Source organism: Polyodon spathula, chromosome 19 (genome assembly GCF_017654505.1).
Source record: "Polyodon spathula isolate WHYD16114869_AA chromosome 19, ASM1765450v1, whole genome shotgun sequence".
In the NCBI taxonomy this organism is placed as follows: Eukaryota; Metazoa; Chordata; class Actinopteri; order Acipenseriformes; family Polyodontidae; genus Polyodon; species Polyodon spathula.
The window spans coordinates 29,415,924-29,431,565 of NC_054552.1; the positions used below are offsets into that span (position 1 = coordinate 29,415,924).

The 15,642-nt window shown below is 40.9% G+C and overlaps 1 protein-coding gene across 1 annotated transcript in view; it reads right to left on the reverse strand.

Moving 5' to 3' along the window:
* Positions 1–196: 196 nt before the first annotated feature.
* The window catches only part of LOC121294753 (transmembrane protein 266-like), a 49,425-nt gene continuing 33,979 nt past the window's right edge, over positions 197–15,642 (reverse strand). The window contains exons 8-12 of the mRNA XM_041218819.1: positions 15,390–15,528; positions 10,072–10,187; positions 6,956–7,148; positions 3,104–3,166; positions 197–2,682 (exon numbers count right to left, since the gene is read on the reverse strand). Coding sequence (XP_041074753.1) covers positions 2,045–2,682; positions 3,104–3,166; positions 6,956–7,148; positions 10,072–10,187; positions 15,390–15,528 — 1,149 coding nt within the window. The 3' untranslated portion in view covers positions 197–2,044. The remainder of the gene's footprint in view (positions 2,683–3,103; positions 3,167–6,955; positions 7,149–10,071; positions 10,188–15,389; positions 15,529–15,642) is intronic.

Here is a 15,642-nt window from a genome sequence, read left to right on the forward strand (position 1 = left end):
CCCGGCCCAGACCCCAGTGTTTGATATTAAACCCAGTGGTTTTGTAACACGTTTATTAGCTAATCGGTGTTGCTGAGGTTAGATCAAGTTGTGGCATAAATACTCGCCCAATAAACCCTTAAACCATCTCCCCTCAACAGTGTACAGTGGTCTGGGGTTCACAAGGAACCCCAGCAGCATAACTGTTGTGTGGTTATTGTCTTTCTGGTTTAATTTCAAGTTCAGAAGCACCCATTATTAATGTCTCATAAAAAATAAAATTAAAAAGTCCTGCAGATAACCGCCCATTAACTCTTAATAGAATGCGATAAAAAATAAATAAAGCATGTAATAGCCTGGGTGGTTGTGTACATTTTCTATTAGATTCTTATGAAGATGTAATTGATATATATATTAAAAATTAAGTTATTTTAATTAATAGTGTTGCTGCATATTTAATTAGCATACAATTAGTAGTGATTGTTAATTTACGATATGTTAATTATTAATACATACCAATTAGCATGAATTAGGTGTATACTTAATTTGTGTTTGTTATCAATAACACAGTTTTGGTGGATCTTGAAGAATGTGAATATGTAGATTTGTTAATGACTCCGCTCATTTCCTTATTTGGAGTCTAGCACTGGCATAGTAAATCTTTACACTTGTAAACGATGCTTAAAATAGGTTTTTAATATAAAGTGTGTCACTATTTCCCTAGTCACGAGAATGTCAAGTTAATTTGCCCTTTTTGCTGTGTTTATTTTGGTGATAACTTAAAATCGCAAAGTATCAATTGCAGTCGATTGACAAAGCAATCTCCTGACAGTGTGCTTCACCCATGCACAGCGCCTCTCTAAAAGACTACTATTAAACTTTGGGACTGTAGAGATGTACCATCTCTTTAAAAAAGTCTTTGAGGAGACTAAAAGAATTGTAGGAACTACTGTACAAACAGCTAGTTATCTAAGCCAGTGGTTTCCAAACTCAGGCCTGAGGGCCCCCCCCCCCCCCCCCCCCCGGCTTTTCATTCCAATTGAGCTCTGAATTACTTAACTATGTAAATGATTGTTCAATGAAGGGTCTAGTTAATTAATTGAAAGCTCCATTGGAATGAAAACCAGCAGACACAGGGGGTCTCCAGGACCAGGGTTGGGAAACACTGATCTAAGCAACACAACATCATTAGGTATTGAGAACCCTGTCATTCATTAATTGGGTGGTTGCAACACTTAATCAATGCAGATTCTGGGAAGCGTGGATGTTTTAAGATGTTCCAAAGTCACAGTGACAAAAGAAAAAGAAAGTGCTGCTAAATGTAATAAACAAGATAAAGCCATTCTCATTCCCATCATTTTACAAACGTCGCTTTAATTCAGTGCTGTTAGCAGTCTGCATCTCATTTGCCATGTTCATTGTTATAAAATACTGCTGTAAACATTAGTGCACTGGATTATTTTCACATGTTCAAAAAAGTTTTTTTTTTTTTTTTTTAAATAGGTTCATGCTACAAACATTTCATATGGTTCCTTTCAATTCTAGTGCATTCTCCAACCAATCAACACACCCAGGTGCCCCAAAAACAAGTCCTGGATCTGTTTAAAAATACTGCCGTGAACATTTTTCCCCCTCTCTTTAATTTAAATACAAATTTCAACATCTGTAATGTAGAAAGGTTAAGGTAAGAAATTTGCTGTCAATACAACTCATCCAATCAAATGTACCCTGGTGTAGCCTGATCAAAGATTGTTTTACAGATGTTTTAAAAAACAATACTGTTGTTTCATAAAAGCTTGAGCACGGTCCCTTGCTGGTTTTATATATTTTTTTTATGGAACCTTTTAAGTGAAAATTCCTGATGATTGTTCAACGCTGGCTCTTAAACTCTCCCTCCACAATGCTCTCCTAATGCATCTGTGTGTTAGTCTTGACCACACTTCTAAAGTGCTTCGATAGGGAGGGAGCTCAACAAGAGCGAGGCCACAAAAAGCTTTCTTTGAGGCATGAGGAATTTGTCATTGCTGGCTCAAAAAGGCTGCTGCTAGTGCTGCCGTTGGCAACGCTACCCGCTCACTATGTGTTCGGCGGCCGGCTCAGAACCACCAGCCGACTCCAGAAACCTGTACTTCTCCTCCAGGTTGGGCTCGTTCCCGTGGAAATGAATGAGTGGTTTAGTCTGGCATAAATTGAGGCTCTCCTGGTTCCTCTTGTTGTAAATATTCATTCTGTGCTCCAGCTCTGGGCTTGTTTTGTTTGACCCCGCAGGGCTAGGTAGCTTAAGGTTAACTGGGTCCAGCCTCTTCTGCGTCAGACAGGAGTCCTCAGTGAGGGAGGACAGGAGCTCCTGGACCACGGCGCTGGCGTCCCTCTGTCCAGCCGGGCCCAGGTCCTCCTGGTGTTGATAGTGGCCCCGTGACTGCTCCGCTGGGCAGCAGTCTGAGGAGCCCTCCCGGGTTGTGCTGCAGTCTGTGGAGGAGCCGAGCGTCTGGCTGCTCCCGCTCTGGTTCCTGGTGGTGGAGCTGTCTGTGGAGCGGGAGACAGTCCCCGAGGTGTCGCTGACAGAGCTCCCTGTGCGCTGCAGCTTTCCGGGGGCCTCTACCGTCAGCAGATCCGAGGAGATGTAGTGGGGGTTGCTGGGGAGGTGCACGTCGATAGCCGTCGTGGTGATGACACGCGTGCCAGCTTCTGGAACTCCCACCTCTGGTGCGTGAGAGGAGGGAGGAGGGGGAGGGATGGGGGACAAAACATCAAAATGCTGAAACAAGAAATCTAAATTTAAAAAAATGAAAACTTCTAAACTTCTAATGGCGAGCGCTGACATTGGTCTTGTTTTTGCTAATTACACAACATGCTGATCAAGCCAGATCTGCTATTCACTTGAAAAGCGTTTATGAACTTCAGGGCCCTTTTCACCATGCTTGAACTTGTGAGTTTATGCAAAATATAAGGTTTGAAGTTCATAAAACCACCTTAGACTCTAGTTAAAGAAGCTTATACAAGTTCAATTAATATCAAACTGTATTGACTGTGAATAGGGCAGACGTTGCTGTAAAAATATAGATAATGGTTTAATACATAATTACATGCATTATTTTTTCAATTTCTATTTCTGTGCACCTACCACTGCTCGCTTCACTGTAATACTGGCTGATATAGTTGTTCATGTCATCTCGGACAACAGGCTCTGAAATAAAGCACACACGTGTGTGTTAGGTAAGTGAATTACAGAATACACTTCAACATTAAAGTATCTGCTATATAATTGTTAAAACAGCTCCGTGAGAGAGAAGCTAGACTGTAGCTGCACCGTCACTCCAACTGACTGTACTGTGTTCCTCTTGTCACAAGGGAAAAGTCTGGGAACTCTTTATTTTCTGTTCATAAAATGCAAAAAAGAGGAGTCTTCTGCACCAATGTGTCTCCTTCCTATTTTTACAGATTTGTGTTGTACTTTTATTTTATCTCTGTAACATTAAGTATGCCTATATATTGTTCCTATAGTATAATTGAAAGTTACTGCCTGATGTTTTCCTTCTACAGAGGTAGAGGAAAATGTTTGCACACGTCCTTATTTTTGCATCGGATATATGAACTAATTTGCATTAGCTGTGCCCTCAGGCAGTAGTTTGTGCTCATTTCCACAAGCTTCTGTGCATGAAGGCGATATTGACATACTTGACTTTGATCTTGATAGCTTAGGATACCTCTCTTTGGATACTGTATGACATAGCCCATAAGGGTCATGCATGCAGAAAGATAGTCCTGTTCTAACTACATAATATAGGCCCGTGAAATGGCTCAGCACAGCTTGCAAATGTTTAAAGCAGTGCTTGGTTCACTTTCAATTCAAGTGACTAAAGGAAAAAGAGACAGAAAACACCACTGTGATTACAGGTATGAATATACTGAAAACAATACTCTGTACTTCAAATAAAACTGTTGAAATACTACCTTCACCAATGCACCTACAAACCCATGTGTGTTATCCAGCATTTCTGAGTACAAGTGCATGCACTGTAAGTCTCACAATTAGCTGTAGAAGTCGATCTAGGGTGAACTATACAATGTTTTTTTTTACACTTGTTTGAATATTTACTTTTTATCACTTTTTTACATTAACAAGTAACAACAACCTCTGACTGCACCCTTTCAAAGCGCCACTTTTAACAACATGTCACAACCATGTGTATTACTCTGGAATCATGTTTAATTATGATTGGTGATTATTTACCTAATTAACTAAATGAGTGCTATCAAGCACCGGGAATGCAATCTTGCAAACCGGGACTTTAAGTTTTTGGGAAAGATGTCTGGACACCAGGGCAGTCTTGGTCCAACCGGGACATCTGGTCACAAGAAAATACTCGTAAAGTTTTTCTATATACTTTTACACAGGAACTGTATGCTGTTCAGCTCCTCAAAGCAATACCACAAAGTTCAGATCCATAGAAGAGAAAGTAAGTGCAGGTTTTAGAATCTAGAATACTCATGTTAATTCTCACAGGATCAGAAAAAGACATGATGGTTAGTTTACTTCTTTGTTTAAAATATTCATAGAGGATAGATCTTGTTTAAAGAGGCACACTGTCTGCAGCCATGGGGCCAATGTTACAATAAAACAAGCAAACAAGATGATCAGACAATCATGAATAACTTATGAGGTGAAAAAACACATTTTGAGGTCTGAAAGGCTTCTCTACAGTAGGTCAGTTAGGTTAATCTCATGGTTTTTATGTGATTATGAATGATGTACTTATACTGTATACAGCTTGATTTCCTTTAAAGTAACCCAGCAGTTTTTAAAAGGGTTCGTAGTTTATGTATGTCTCAGTGTACTTTTGAAAGACGCACATTTTACAGCCAACATTTTGTTTTAAATGTATTTTCAACTGTACTTTCGAGATCTATTGTACACAACTAGTACAATTTATTGAATTATAGCATTAACTATAATCCTTTTAAATAAAAATGTTGATGCTTCAAGTAGTCCATTTTGTTTTACTGTGTTTTCCAATGTAAGCATGAACAGCATATCTTGCCTTGGTCACTTCAAAAAGTCAGGGTAAAATATAACTGATGTATACATTGCATTGTCAGAAAGGAATTTTCATGGGGGAATCTTGTATGGCACGACGCGTATCACTGAAATCTTGGAGAAAGTGAAGAAGGTATTAGCTGAACTGCTTGATTACTTGACTTGGATCAATCCTCCCACTGTTCACTTAAACCCTATGTAGGTGTTATTATAATTATGCTGAATTATAATTGAAAGACAACAATCCCAACACACCTAGTGTTTACATGTTTAACTTTAGGATCCCTCCCTTATAAATGGATTTTAATAAGGATAAATGACACAAAGGTGACTCTCCCCCAGGCTGGACCCCGTACTAGCCCCCATCTAAATCCCAGTGCTCTAACAATGTATCTTGAGTGTGTCTGCCATGTGTTATTCCCTTCACAGATTCGCCACTATCTGAAGTGCTCTTTTTGATATTGTGTTTGGAAAAGCCACTCTTGTCCCTGCGAGCCGGATTTCCCCATAATCCCCACTGGGGCTCTGTGGCTTCAGTCCTGCCTTTTCACAGCACACTGTGGTTTGCAGGTGAAAGGAACAGATGTTTTGTGCAGACCACTTTCTCCACACAACAAGACCCAAACCACCAAGCACTCTCTACCTGAAACAGCTGCACTGCCGAGATAGCAATCTAACCTGACGTGGTAAAGGGAACATGCTTGTTTTCCTGGTTTCTTAAAAGCTTTTTTTGTCTACTATTGATCTTTAAATGGCTGCAATGAGAGGTGTGTTGTGTGCTAATGCTTGGGTTTTAAGGCGTCGATGCTGGTCAGGGCAACTCTGCCAGATTAGGAATATATTGCACTGGCATTTCAAATATCTCATGCTAAAACGCTGTGCATTTCAGTCATGTGTCATTTACTGTATACATGTCACCCAAGACTCTCAGTTGACATTTCTTTTGCAGTATTTGGATTATTTTTATTTAACCTCTATGTTTAACAACATTTGTGATAAGCTTTAACAGTCAACCCCTACATTCAGACAACCGTTGAAACATTGCTGGTGTTGTAGGCAGTTTGGGTTTTTTACATTTAAAAAAAAATCAGTTTAAATGTAAAGGTAATGTACTGTAAAAGTTGAGATATTTCAGTATGCAGACAGACTTCCCTTTTATTGGGATACAACAGAGTAGGAATAGGAAGTGTTCATTTTTCAACCCCTCCTTCCCTCTCTCTCTCCCTCTCCCTCTCCCCCCCCCTCTCTCTCCCCCCCCCCCCTCCTCCCCTCCCCTTCTCCCCTCCCCTCTCCTCTCCTCTCTGTAACATTATTAATTATTGGACCTGCTTCTCAACAGCTTGTCAACAGGAAACTCAACAGACAGGATGCTGAGAAAAAAACAGTCCCTGATTTAGAGTTAATAAATATTTAACCAAAACTAGGATGCAAATTAGGCTTTAACTCAAAGAATTGAGACTGCACTGACATTTGGATTAAAAGCTTTGTAATTATTAAAACTCTAATGGCATGTACTGACCTGCATGTAGAGTGAGGCGCTATTTAACCCCTTGATATTCCTCAATATAGATTACAAACATATATTCCGATTTTATTCTGGACTGATTAATAATGAACATTAACATTATTTTCAGGGATGGCCAAAGTTGGCCTTTCCATTCCTGGTCTTTGTTCCAACCCTGTTCAAAAATGATTTTATTTAACCAATTAAACCCCCATCCTGATCCTGAAGTAGTTCATTGTATAATTTTACCTGTAAAACCTGGAGTGGACTAGCCCTCCAGGATTGTGATTGGACACCCCTGGAATAGAATAAATATCTATTTGCCCCAATACCACTTAAAACACACCAGGCAACCAACTGAAGCTCCTTGGATAGGTTTACGACAGGTTTCCAAACCGTGCCAAAGCCATTTTAAAAGAATATCTTTGATGTACCTTGTGTCTGCCGAGCCTCTCGGATATTCCTCGCCCCCTCGTCGTCCGACTCTCCCATGGCCAGCCCGTCCAGTACCTTGAACTGGCTGCTCTGCTTGTTCCACGCGTGGTGGATCTGCATCGCGGCCTCCCGCTCCACCGCCAGGTCCAGGTCCTGCTGGCCCAAGTGTGCCCGGAGCTGCCTGATTTCAAACTGGAAACACAGAAATACAAGACTCACTCTGAAGCCGGTTAGGTTAGGTATTTTCAAAACAAAGTCTCTAGCTCCTGGTTCAAAACCCCACAATTCTACGTCCTTTGTGGTTTGCTAAACCATTTTACTTGGAGAAAACAAGGCTTCCTGTCAAATAGTTATGCTTATCCTACACTGTTCTGTCTTTCTTTGTTATCCACAAAATGGATTCTATTAAATCAAACAATGATTCATGTCTGACAGGCACAGCAACAAAGAAACACTGGATTTATCAAATCTTTAGAAGTAGCTTGAGATTCAGCATACTCTTGTGTATGTTCATTTAATGGGATCTTTTTCAAATGGCAGAATGGCTGCTGTTCACCTTCAGATCTGCTAACCCTGTTACCCGATATCACGTAGTCTGAACTTGAAACTTCATAGACGCATGAATAACTTCATACAACATGTTAGTCTAATGGCTATATTCAGAAACAACACTTAAGTGCTCACTTGACTTAAGTGTGCCAAGTCAATGGCTTTTCCCAGAGTGAGCACATCCAAGTGAACACAAACACTCCAGTGTTGTTTCTGAATGTGGATCTCGGAGTTTCGTAATTCGTAAGTTTCTCTGTAATTACAGTTCAATTGTCCTTGAATGGAAGGTGTTTCGTATGGAGGGCATTCACTCAAAAGGTGACAACAGCATCAATTTCATTATTAGTTTCCTTTGTCCCATCAATCCATGCACATTATCAAATTACTACTGAACTTAACATTATGCCCTTAAGCCAATAACCTGGAGAATGTCAATAAACATTCCCCCCAGTCTATTTAGCGATACGACAATTTGCATGACACTTTTATGAGCCTTTTATTAACGATTCCCAAAGTCTTGTTCTGTATTGGCAGTAATGACTGAAGTGGTAACATTGAGTACCGTTAGCTTTTCACTTGATTTCAGAGGACCGGGTTTCAATCATTTCAGTAACTTGATAATTAAACAATGAACCAGTGATGGGTAAGTGAGAGGATTGTAACAGCTGTGCCTGCGCTGGTAAACCAGACTATATTCCACAGGCTGCACTGCACCATAAGAACAAAGTGCAATATTAAAATGAAATGCATTGATTTTATTGTCATAGAGAATGATTGTATGATTCCAGTCTTGTAGTGTCAGGATTGTCATATATGGGCTGATTCTGTATAGAACTGAGTATCCACACTCTTTCTGTGGTAGTGCTGTTGATGTCCAGTAAAGTGAAAAACTGAAAGGACTGATTTGTTCTGCTGAGCCCACGTTCCACAGCAGCAAAACAAGCACCCCAATTGTGTGAAGTTCTGCTGCCCTCTGGTGGGGCACTGTAAGATTGCAGCTGTTCCAATACCTCTGTTTACTGGTAAATCCCCCCTTTTTCACAGTGCACTACATATTCTGAAAATGAATAGATAGCTGTTGGAACAGGGGTCTTTATAATTTATATTGTCTAATGTTAAATCATTTTGAAGCATTAGGTTTACAACTAAGAATTCATGTTACTCTTTATTTTTTTTCTTATTTTCTTTTAAAAAAAAATGTTCGCAGCTACAGTGCACTTGGACCGAACCCGTAGGAGATGCATGAGAAAATTGGATAAAGAAAACAAACCAAGCAGGTGACGAGGTGCTGATTGAGAGAATGCATTGAAGATCAGGAGGTTTTAAACATGGGGGATCAGGGGTCAGGCAGAGAGGGGACAGGGCGAGAGCGTGTCTGGCTGAGGCAGCAGACATGCAGCCGGGGGAGGACGAGGGAGAGTGGGAGTGTAATCCACTGAGGAGGACTGGCCAGAGAGGATCTTATAAATGTTTAACTGCAGCATCTGCTCCACCCCACAGCGGATGATGGCACTGCACATGAGGCTTCCTATAAGCCTTGAAGATCTTAGCTCTGGCTGATGGAGGAAGCCATTCTGCTTCATGAATGCGTTTGGCAATCTCCTTCCCCAGCGGATCATGGATATTCCTGTTTGGACTGGCTGAGATCCCAAGGACAGGCTAAACTGATCCCAAGCAGCCTGGTCTAGGATAGGGCTGTGCAAGCACCACTAACAATGCATCACCTGCCACTGGTGTGGAACACAGTGCTGTAGAACACATCAAGAGCTCTAACAGAGCACATCTGCATCCATGCCACAAGCTCTATACATAGCAACTGCAGCAATAGTACATTAGTACAGATTTCATTTTACTATAGTGATCTCAAAGTGCAATCACAGTGTACTTCAACGACTGCCAAACTGTAGATACAATGCGACTATACAATAGCGGTGCAGTCTACTATAGCCCTTAGAGTTTTGCTCACTTTACACACCACAGTCTCTCCAAGTGCAATGGTTTGTCGCTACAGCATCATAAGGCAATGAGACGGAGCATATTTGCCCAGCTGAGTTCCCCCATGCAGTCTGTTTAGGTGCTTATCAAGAACAGAGCATCAGTAGAGACAGCTTATTAGCACACTGTCAGTCTTAATTAGAAAGTCCTACCGCTCAGATTGAGATGTCAAACCCAGGACACCAGGGGTTTCACCATATGCCATCCTTCAATGCTTCATGTCTGTGGCAGCATGGCATGAAATGAATATAATAATAAATCTACTCTTTTTTTGTCTAGCAATACTATAATAAAGAGATGTGCGCACACAGCCTTCACGCAACACATGGAAACTCTCCAGCAATGTATAGTAGAAAGGGTATTAAAAACCTGTTTAACAAAACAACCAATATGCATCAGAGAGACCAGGTTGCAGGCTGTGCACTGTGCTTATTTTTGTGTTGCGTATTTAGTGGATGGATGAAAAACTGTGTTTGCGCGGAAAACATAACCTTTGCAATAGGCCCCTGACTCCAGTGTGCTCTCCCACCCAATTTCAGCTCTCTGAGTCGTGTGAGGAGGGGTGCCTCACCGCTTGCTCCTGGCAGATCTGAGTGAGCCTCTCCAGCTGCTCCTCCCGCACTGCCTTGGCTTTCTCATACTGCTCCATAACCATCTCCATCTCCACCTTCACTGGCACCACGTACGCTGCAAGAAACCAAACACACCAATCACCTCATGTGCTCTGCACAATACAATATATATAGTGGCACTGGCATTATTATGATTATTTTATTACAGTTTCTATGTCTAGTTTTTTTAGGTTAACCAATTTAAACACATATCGGGAAATATTACCTGCTGTTAGGGGGAAAAAAAATTGTACAAAAATACAAACAAATAAAGCATGTTCAGATCGCTGTAACAGGAGTGGCCAAAGTTGGCTCTTCCACTTCTGATCTTTGTTCCAACCCTGTTATAAATGGTTTAAATGAACCAATTGAACCTCCGTTAAGACTTTGAAGTAGTTCATTATATCATTTTAGCTGTTAAACCTGGAGTGGAATAGCCCTCCAGGATCGGGACTGGACAATCCAGCTCACACTGAACTATCAGCAGCATACAGTCAGTCCCTTATGTCAGCTGTTTCCAAACTGGAGGCCAGGGACTCTGCAGGCCTTGTCGTTTATTCAGATACTGAAGGCATACCTCCTTGTACATTGCACTTACACATTTAGCTCCACACACACACACACACACCAGCATATGGTGATAAAGGCAATTGATAAAGGGTCAGTGCGAGTTAATGTTTTATGGGAAATCGAATTTGTTTTTTCTACTCTAACGACGTATGGTTTTTCTGCCATGCCATCCCGTGTTTCACAACATGAAGTTCTTCAAATTTGTTCTTGCTGCATGTTTTTCAATGAACTACACACTCCTGCAGCATATCACACAGAGAGAGTTGTGCAATGCTATATCTTACAACAGCAGCACATCATAGACAATATTTCATGGAAGATATTGTCCTTAGCTGATCCATGAAACTGACCTTTAAAACTTGATGAAATAACCCCTTCTCCAAGTTACTCCACCCTATTAATAACTCCCTTATTGCTTTTAACTGAACGTAGTAAGATAGTGTCTTATTTCTCAGACTACTGTTGCATTTCATATGAAACAGCACTTCTGGACTCTTCTGCACAGTAATATAGGAAGAATTTCATTTAAACGGAATTCCCATTGCAATGTCTGACATATTTCGTAGAATTTACTCTAACTTACTTTATATTAGAATTTTTTTCCCCTACCCTTCAGTGTATTTTGCATTCAGTACAACCTCTATTCAGTGAATTGAAAAATACTGCTATGCATTATTAAACTCGCATTCCATCTTATCTCCTTTTGCAGTTAATATACAAATTCCATGCACAAGGTGTATTCGAGATAAACTATAATAACATCTAATCTCAGTGGGCAGTCATATGGGGCACAATGTACCGTGGGTTCCTTTTCCATTATAAAAAATAAAATAAAATTTTCAGCTCACACGCGACCTTTATCACAAAAGAAATGATATTATATATAAATAATCACACAGACACACACAGAGCAAAGCCAAGTGGCTGCAGGCTTGCTCTGAGATATTCACATCTCACAATATCTCACAACTTTTAATTATAGAGCCTGTCACTAAAAAGGGGAGATACTGCTGAATAATCACGCCACAAGGGGGCACAGCGGAGGATAGTTTTAGGCACAATCTGCGCATCATAATTATGAGAATGGCAAGTGCATTTGTCAATGTCAACTTAAGTAGCTGTGGGATGCATTTTTATACACACTTCAGCAGTGGTGACAGCTGCTGGCAGAGCTCAGCCAGACTTGTAATTCACACCATGGCTGACTTCAGATGCTTTCATCTTGATGAGTAACAACACTTCATTTTCCCTCGACAGCGGAGACTAGCAGTATATCGAAAGGGTTCTGAGCAGCAGACCCTACCTTTCTTCAACAAGCAGGGATTTCCCCTCAATCTTCTTACGCTTCAGTGCAGAGCGTATCGGATTCACATCTTTACTGAACGTCCCTACAAGTCTGTGTTATTTCATGTACAATGCTTTTATTCTGATTTACAGTGAGATCCATCAATAAAATCCATTCCTTATTCCAGTTGCAGCTGAATTCGTGTATTACAATAGAATAGTAATTGGAATTAGAATTGGAATAGAGAACACTAAATTGTAAAATCAGAAAAATAAATATGTAGATAAAAAGCCTTCATAATGACAAGACAGTTATTGTGTATCCAGCATGCACATCTACACAACAAGAAGACTACGGCAGCTGTAACACATTCTTCTGCAAAACAGAATCCGAATAGTATGCACACATTTCTTTCTTTCTATGAAGAATTGTAAGATGAACAACTTCGTCAGCAGAAACCACCCCTCAAAACAAAAGAAGTTTGAGGAGTGCTTTGTAATTGAAACTGCAGCAGGCCTCCAATTGCTTTGGTTGGACTTGCAGTCTTACCAAGCATCATTCCAACTAACACATATTGTTTCTGGAGTTCCAATTACTCAGATGCATTAAACCAACAGTAAGAGAATAGAGGGCACTGTTAGGTTAGTTGGCACCCAGGCAGATCACTTGGCATGACAACAGCATATCGCTTCTCTAAAAAACATAACAAGGTGTAACAAAGCAAAGTGAAAGCATAGATAAGCAATGTAAAGCCCAGAGAAGTCTGGTGAAGCATATATTTAGAAAACATGGTGAACTATGGTAAAGGCAGAGCATAACAATGGGTAATGCAGGGGGAAACTGGTAAAGCTAGGTACATGTTTAAAGGATGTAGCAGCACTAAAAGAAGCTTTTAAAAGTTATTTTCAGCAGTATCAAACCCAGGATTGTACCTTGGCTAGTGTGACCCAGTAGAAGCTACCTTGATTGTATGCGCATTATTGTATCGGTTAAATTATCCTCTAGAAATCAATAATGTATGTGTTCATCATAGCTAAGAGAACTTTGAGTTTATTAATTAGACATAAGACATTACTCATGGGTGTAGGGAAATAATCAATATGCATTTATAGCTGTCCCTTATTAAATGTGAGAATTTACCATGAGTGTAAGTCAATACTGAAATCATAATGAGAAATAAATACATCTTGTTATAACTGGAGAATTGGAGAATTACACTTGAAAGACTGATTTGTCAATACGAGCCCTCCTCAAGAGGTAGTCTCAGTCCGTATACGAGTCCTTCTCAAGAAGTGGTCTCAGTCCGTTTGGGTAAAAGGACTGCGTTTGGTTTATTTGTTTCAGCGCATTGTGAAAGCACAGTCAGTTCAGAAAAACGTCGAAGTGATCCGGAAAAAAGAACAAGTCCTTTTCAAGTGAACCGAGTTCTTTTGCACTGAGGTGCACATGTGAAAAGGGAATAGAGTCCTTTTTCTTTAGAGTTAGTTTCTATGTGAAATCAGTTTGATTCGTTTAGAAGCAAACCGCATGTGAAAAGGCCCATACTGTCTGACCACTTCATCAAGACCTGTACCAAATATCACATTAAACCACTGTAACCCTGAGCACAGCCTAGACACAATGTAGAACAGACTCCACAAGCTGCTGGAAGGTGTCTCCAATCCATTCCCCTATTATTCACGCAATTGGAGCAGAAAGGTTCAGTAAACAGAAGATCACGATGATAAATACATTGTTCAAGTTCATCCCAAATGTGCTCAATTGGATTGTGGTGGTCATGGAACCGCTGTCACTATCCTGCACCTCAAACCATGTGTACACAATTCCAGCACAGTGGGAGTACCCAATCCCCTCAGAGCACAAGTGCATTAGTGTTGGGGGAACATGATCAGCAAATATGCTTAAATAAATGACAGCATTCCTCATGCCTTCCAAAGCAATCAAAGTACCCAGGGTATACCAGGAGGACTTGCCCCCCGAAGCAGGAAGATGCCATATCCAATCGTGTAGACATGCCCCAGTAACCTGACCAGGCAGTGTAATACCAGGCATGCTAATCTAAGGAATGGGATTTTTAGAACTTGTATTATATTGTACTTGTAAGTGTGCTGTGTTGCATACAGATACCAATGCAGTGTAGTAGTGTGGTTACTCTGAATCTCGCAGTGCTGCATTCATTAGAAAAATAAAAGGCTTTTTGGATCAGAGAGAACACTTCACATCAATTGACAGTGATTATGAGATTGGAGTCAGCTTGCTGGCCCCAGCACTATAAAGTGTTCCATATTAGGAGGATAAATAAATGCAACACTACGACTGACACCGCGGTAGCTTATGATAACCCCTCGGCTTAAAAAGACTGCAGTTTCACTGGGCTCCAACAAAAACATAAGCCACACACCAGTAACCACACATGCATCAAAAATGAGAAGCTGACAAAACTGTTTTAATAAAAATGAGGTCATCAGACTACTATTACAAGTCATACATCAGCACCTGGCATAAATACATTAAGGTCTATTATTTTTATTTTATTTAGTGTGCTCAATTATTTTGCCTCCAATTTTCTACCCGATTTGGAATGTCCCATTCTTTTTTCTCCTCACTGAGCTGAAGGTTCAGTTTGCATCCTCCAATCCCACAACCAGGCCAGTTTCTCTTTTGCACCCAGGAACTTGAGAGCGGATATGAGTGAGCTACCAGCCTCTGGTGTCCGCTCTGAGCTCACTGGGAGCCTGGCCAGCAGGGTTCATTGCGATGAGGAGAAACAATATCTGCCCATTTTGCCTCCCTTCCCCACGGAAGCGGCAGAGCCAATGCAACGCTCCTTTGGGAATCCCGGAGACTCCGCACAGCCAGGACAATTGAGCTCTATTTTAATGATCTCTAAACAATGGCAGATCTTAACCCGTAACTACTATTCATGGTCTTCTGAACCCAGAGCACTTGTTAAATGCCCACCACTCTTCAGCTGTATGGTGGCATTTTTGCTGGGCTGGCTACTATGAGTTTCTGCACAGGTTGGTATTTGGGTCCAGTGGACTCATGAATAGTACTTAATTGAACCTTTTTTTGGTGGATAGCAGTTACAGGTTAATACCGCCACTAAACCTGTTCTTTCGCAGACCTCATTCCCACTATATTATATTTCTGTTAAATTAAAGAGGAAAACACTAGCAGTGCAATATCAGCAATAAACTGTATTGTTCAAAAGCAAGAGGCAAAACAAATGGTAACATAAACACGTGGGGACACCAGGGAGATTCATCTATTAATGTTTAATTGAGGCTCACAAAATGAACAGCCATGAGGATCAATAATCTATTGACTGGTCATTTCATCTCTAGAAAACGGCGGCTAGGTTAATACAGTTCAGGGACGATGCTGTTTAGATCGTTAAAACCAGAACCCCACATCGCCTACCGTCAATGATCCTCTTCACCCTCCAAATGCGCAGCATGATGATGAGGCTGATGGCGTCCCAGGGGCTGCTGGGTCCGTTTGCTACAGTGGAGGCCACCATTGGGGCCAAGGAGAGGACAATTACAGCACCGTCGAACACCTGTGGAAGGAAAACAGCAGGCACGAACTTCAGACAATACATTTATTTAATTCAGCAACTACTGCGGTTTAGAGGCTCCTCTCTCGAAACTGTTAAGATTACATCAAAGAGCTG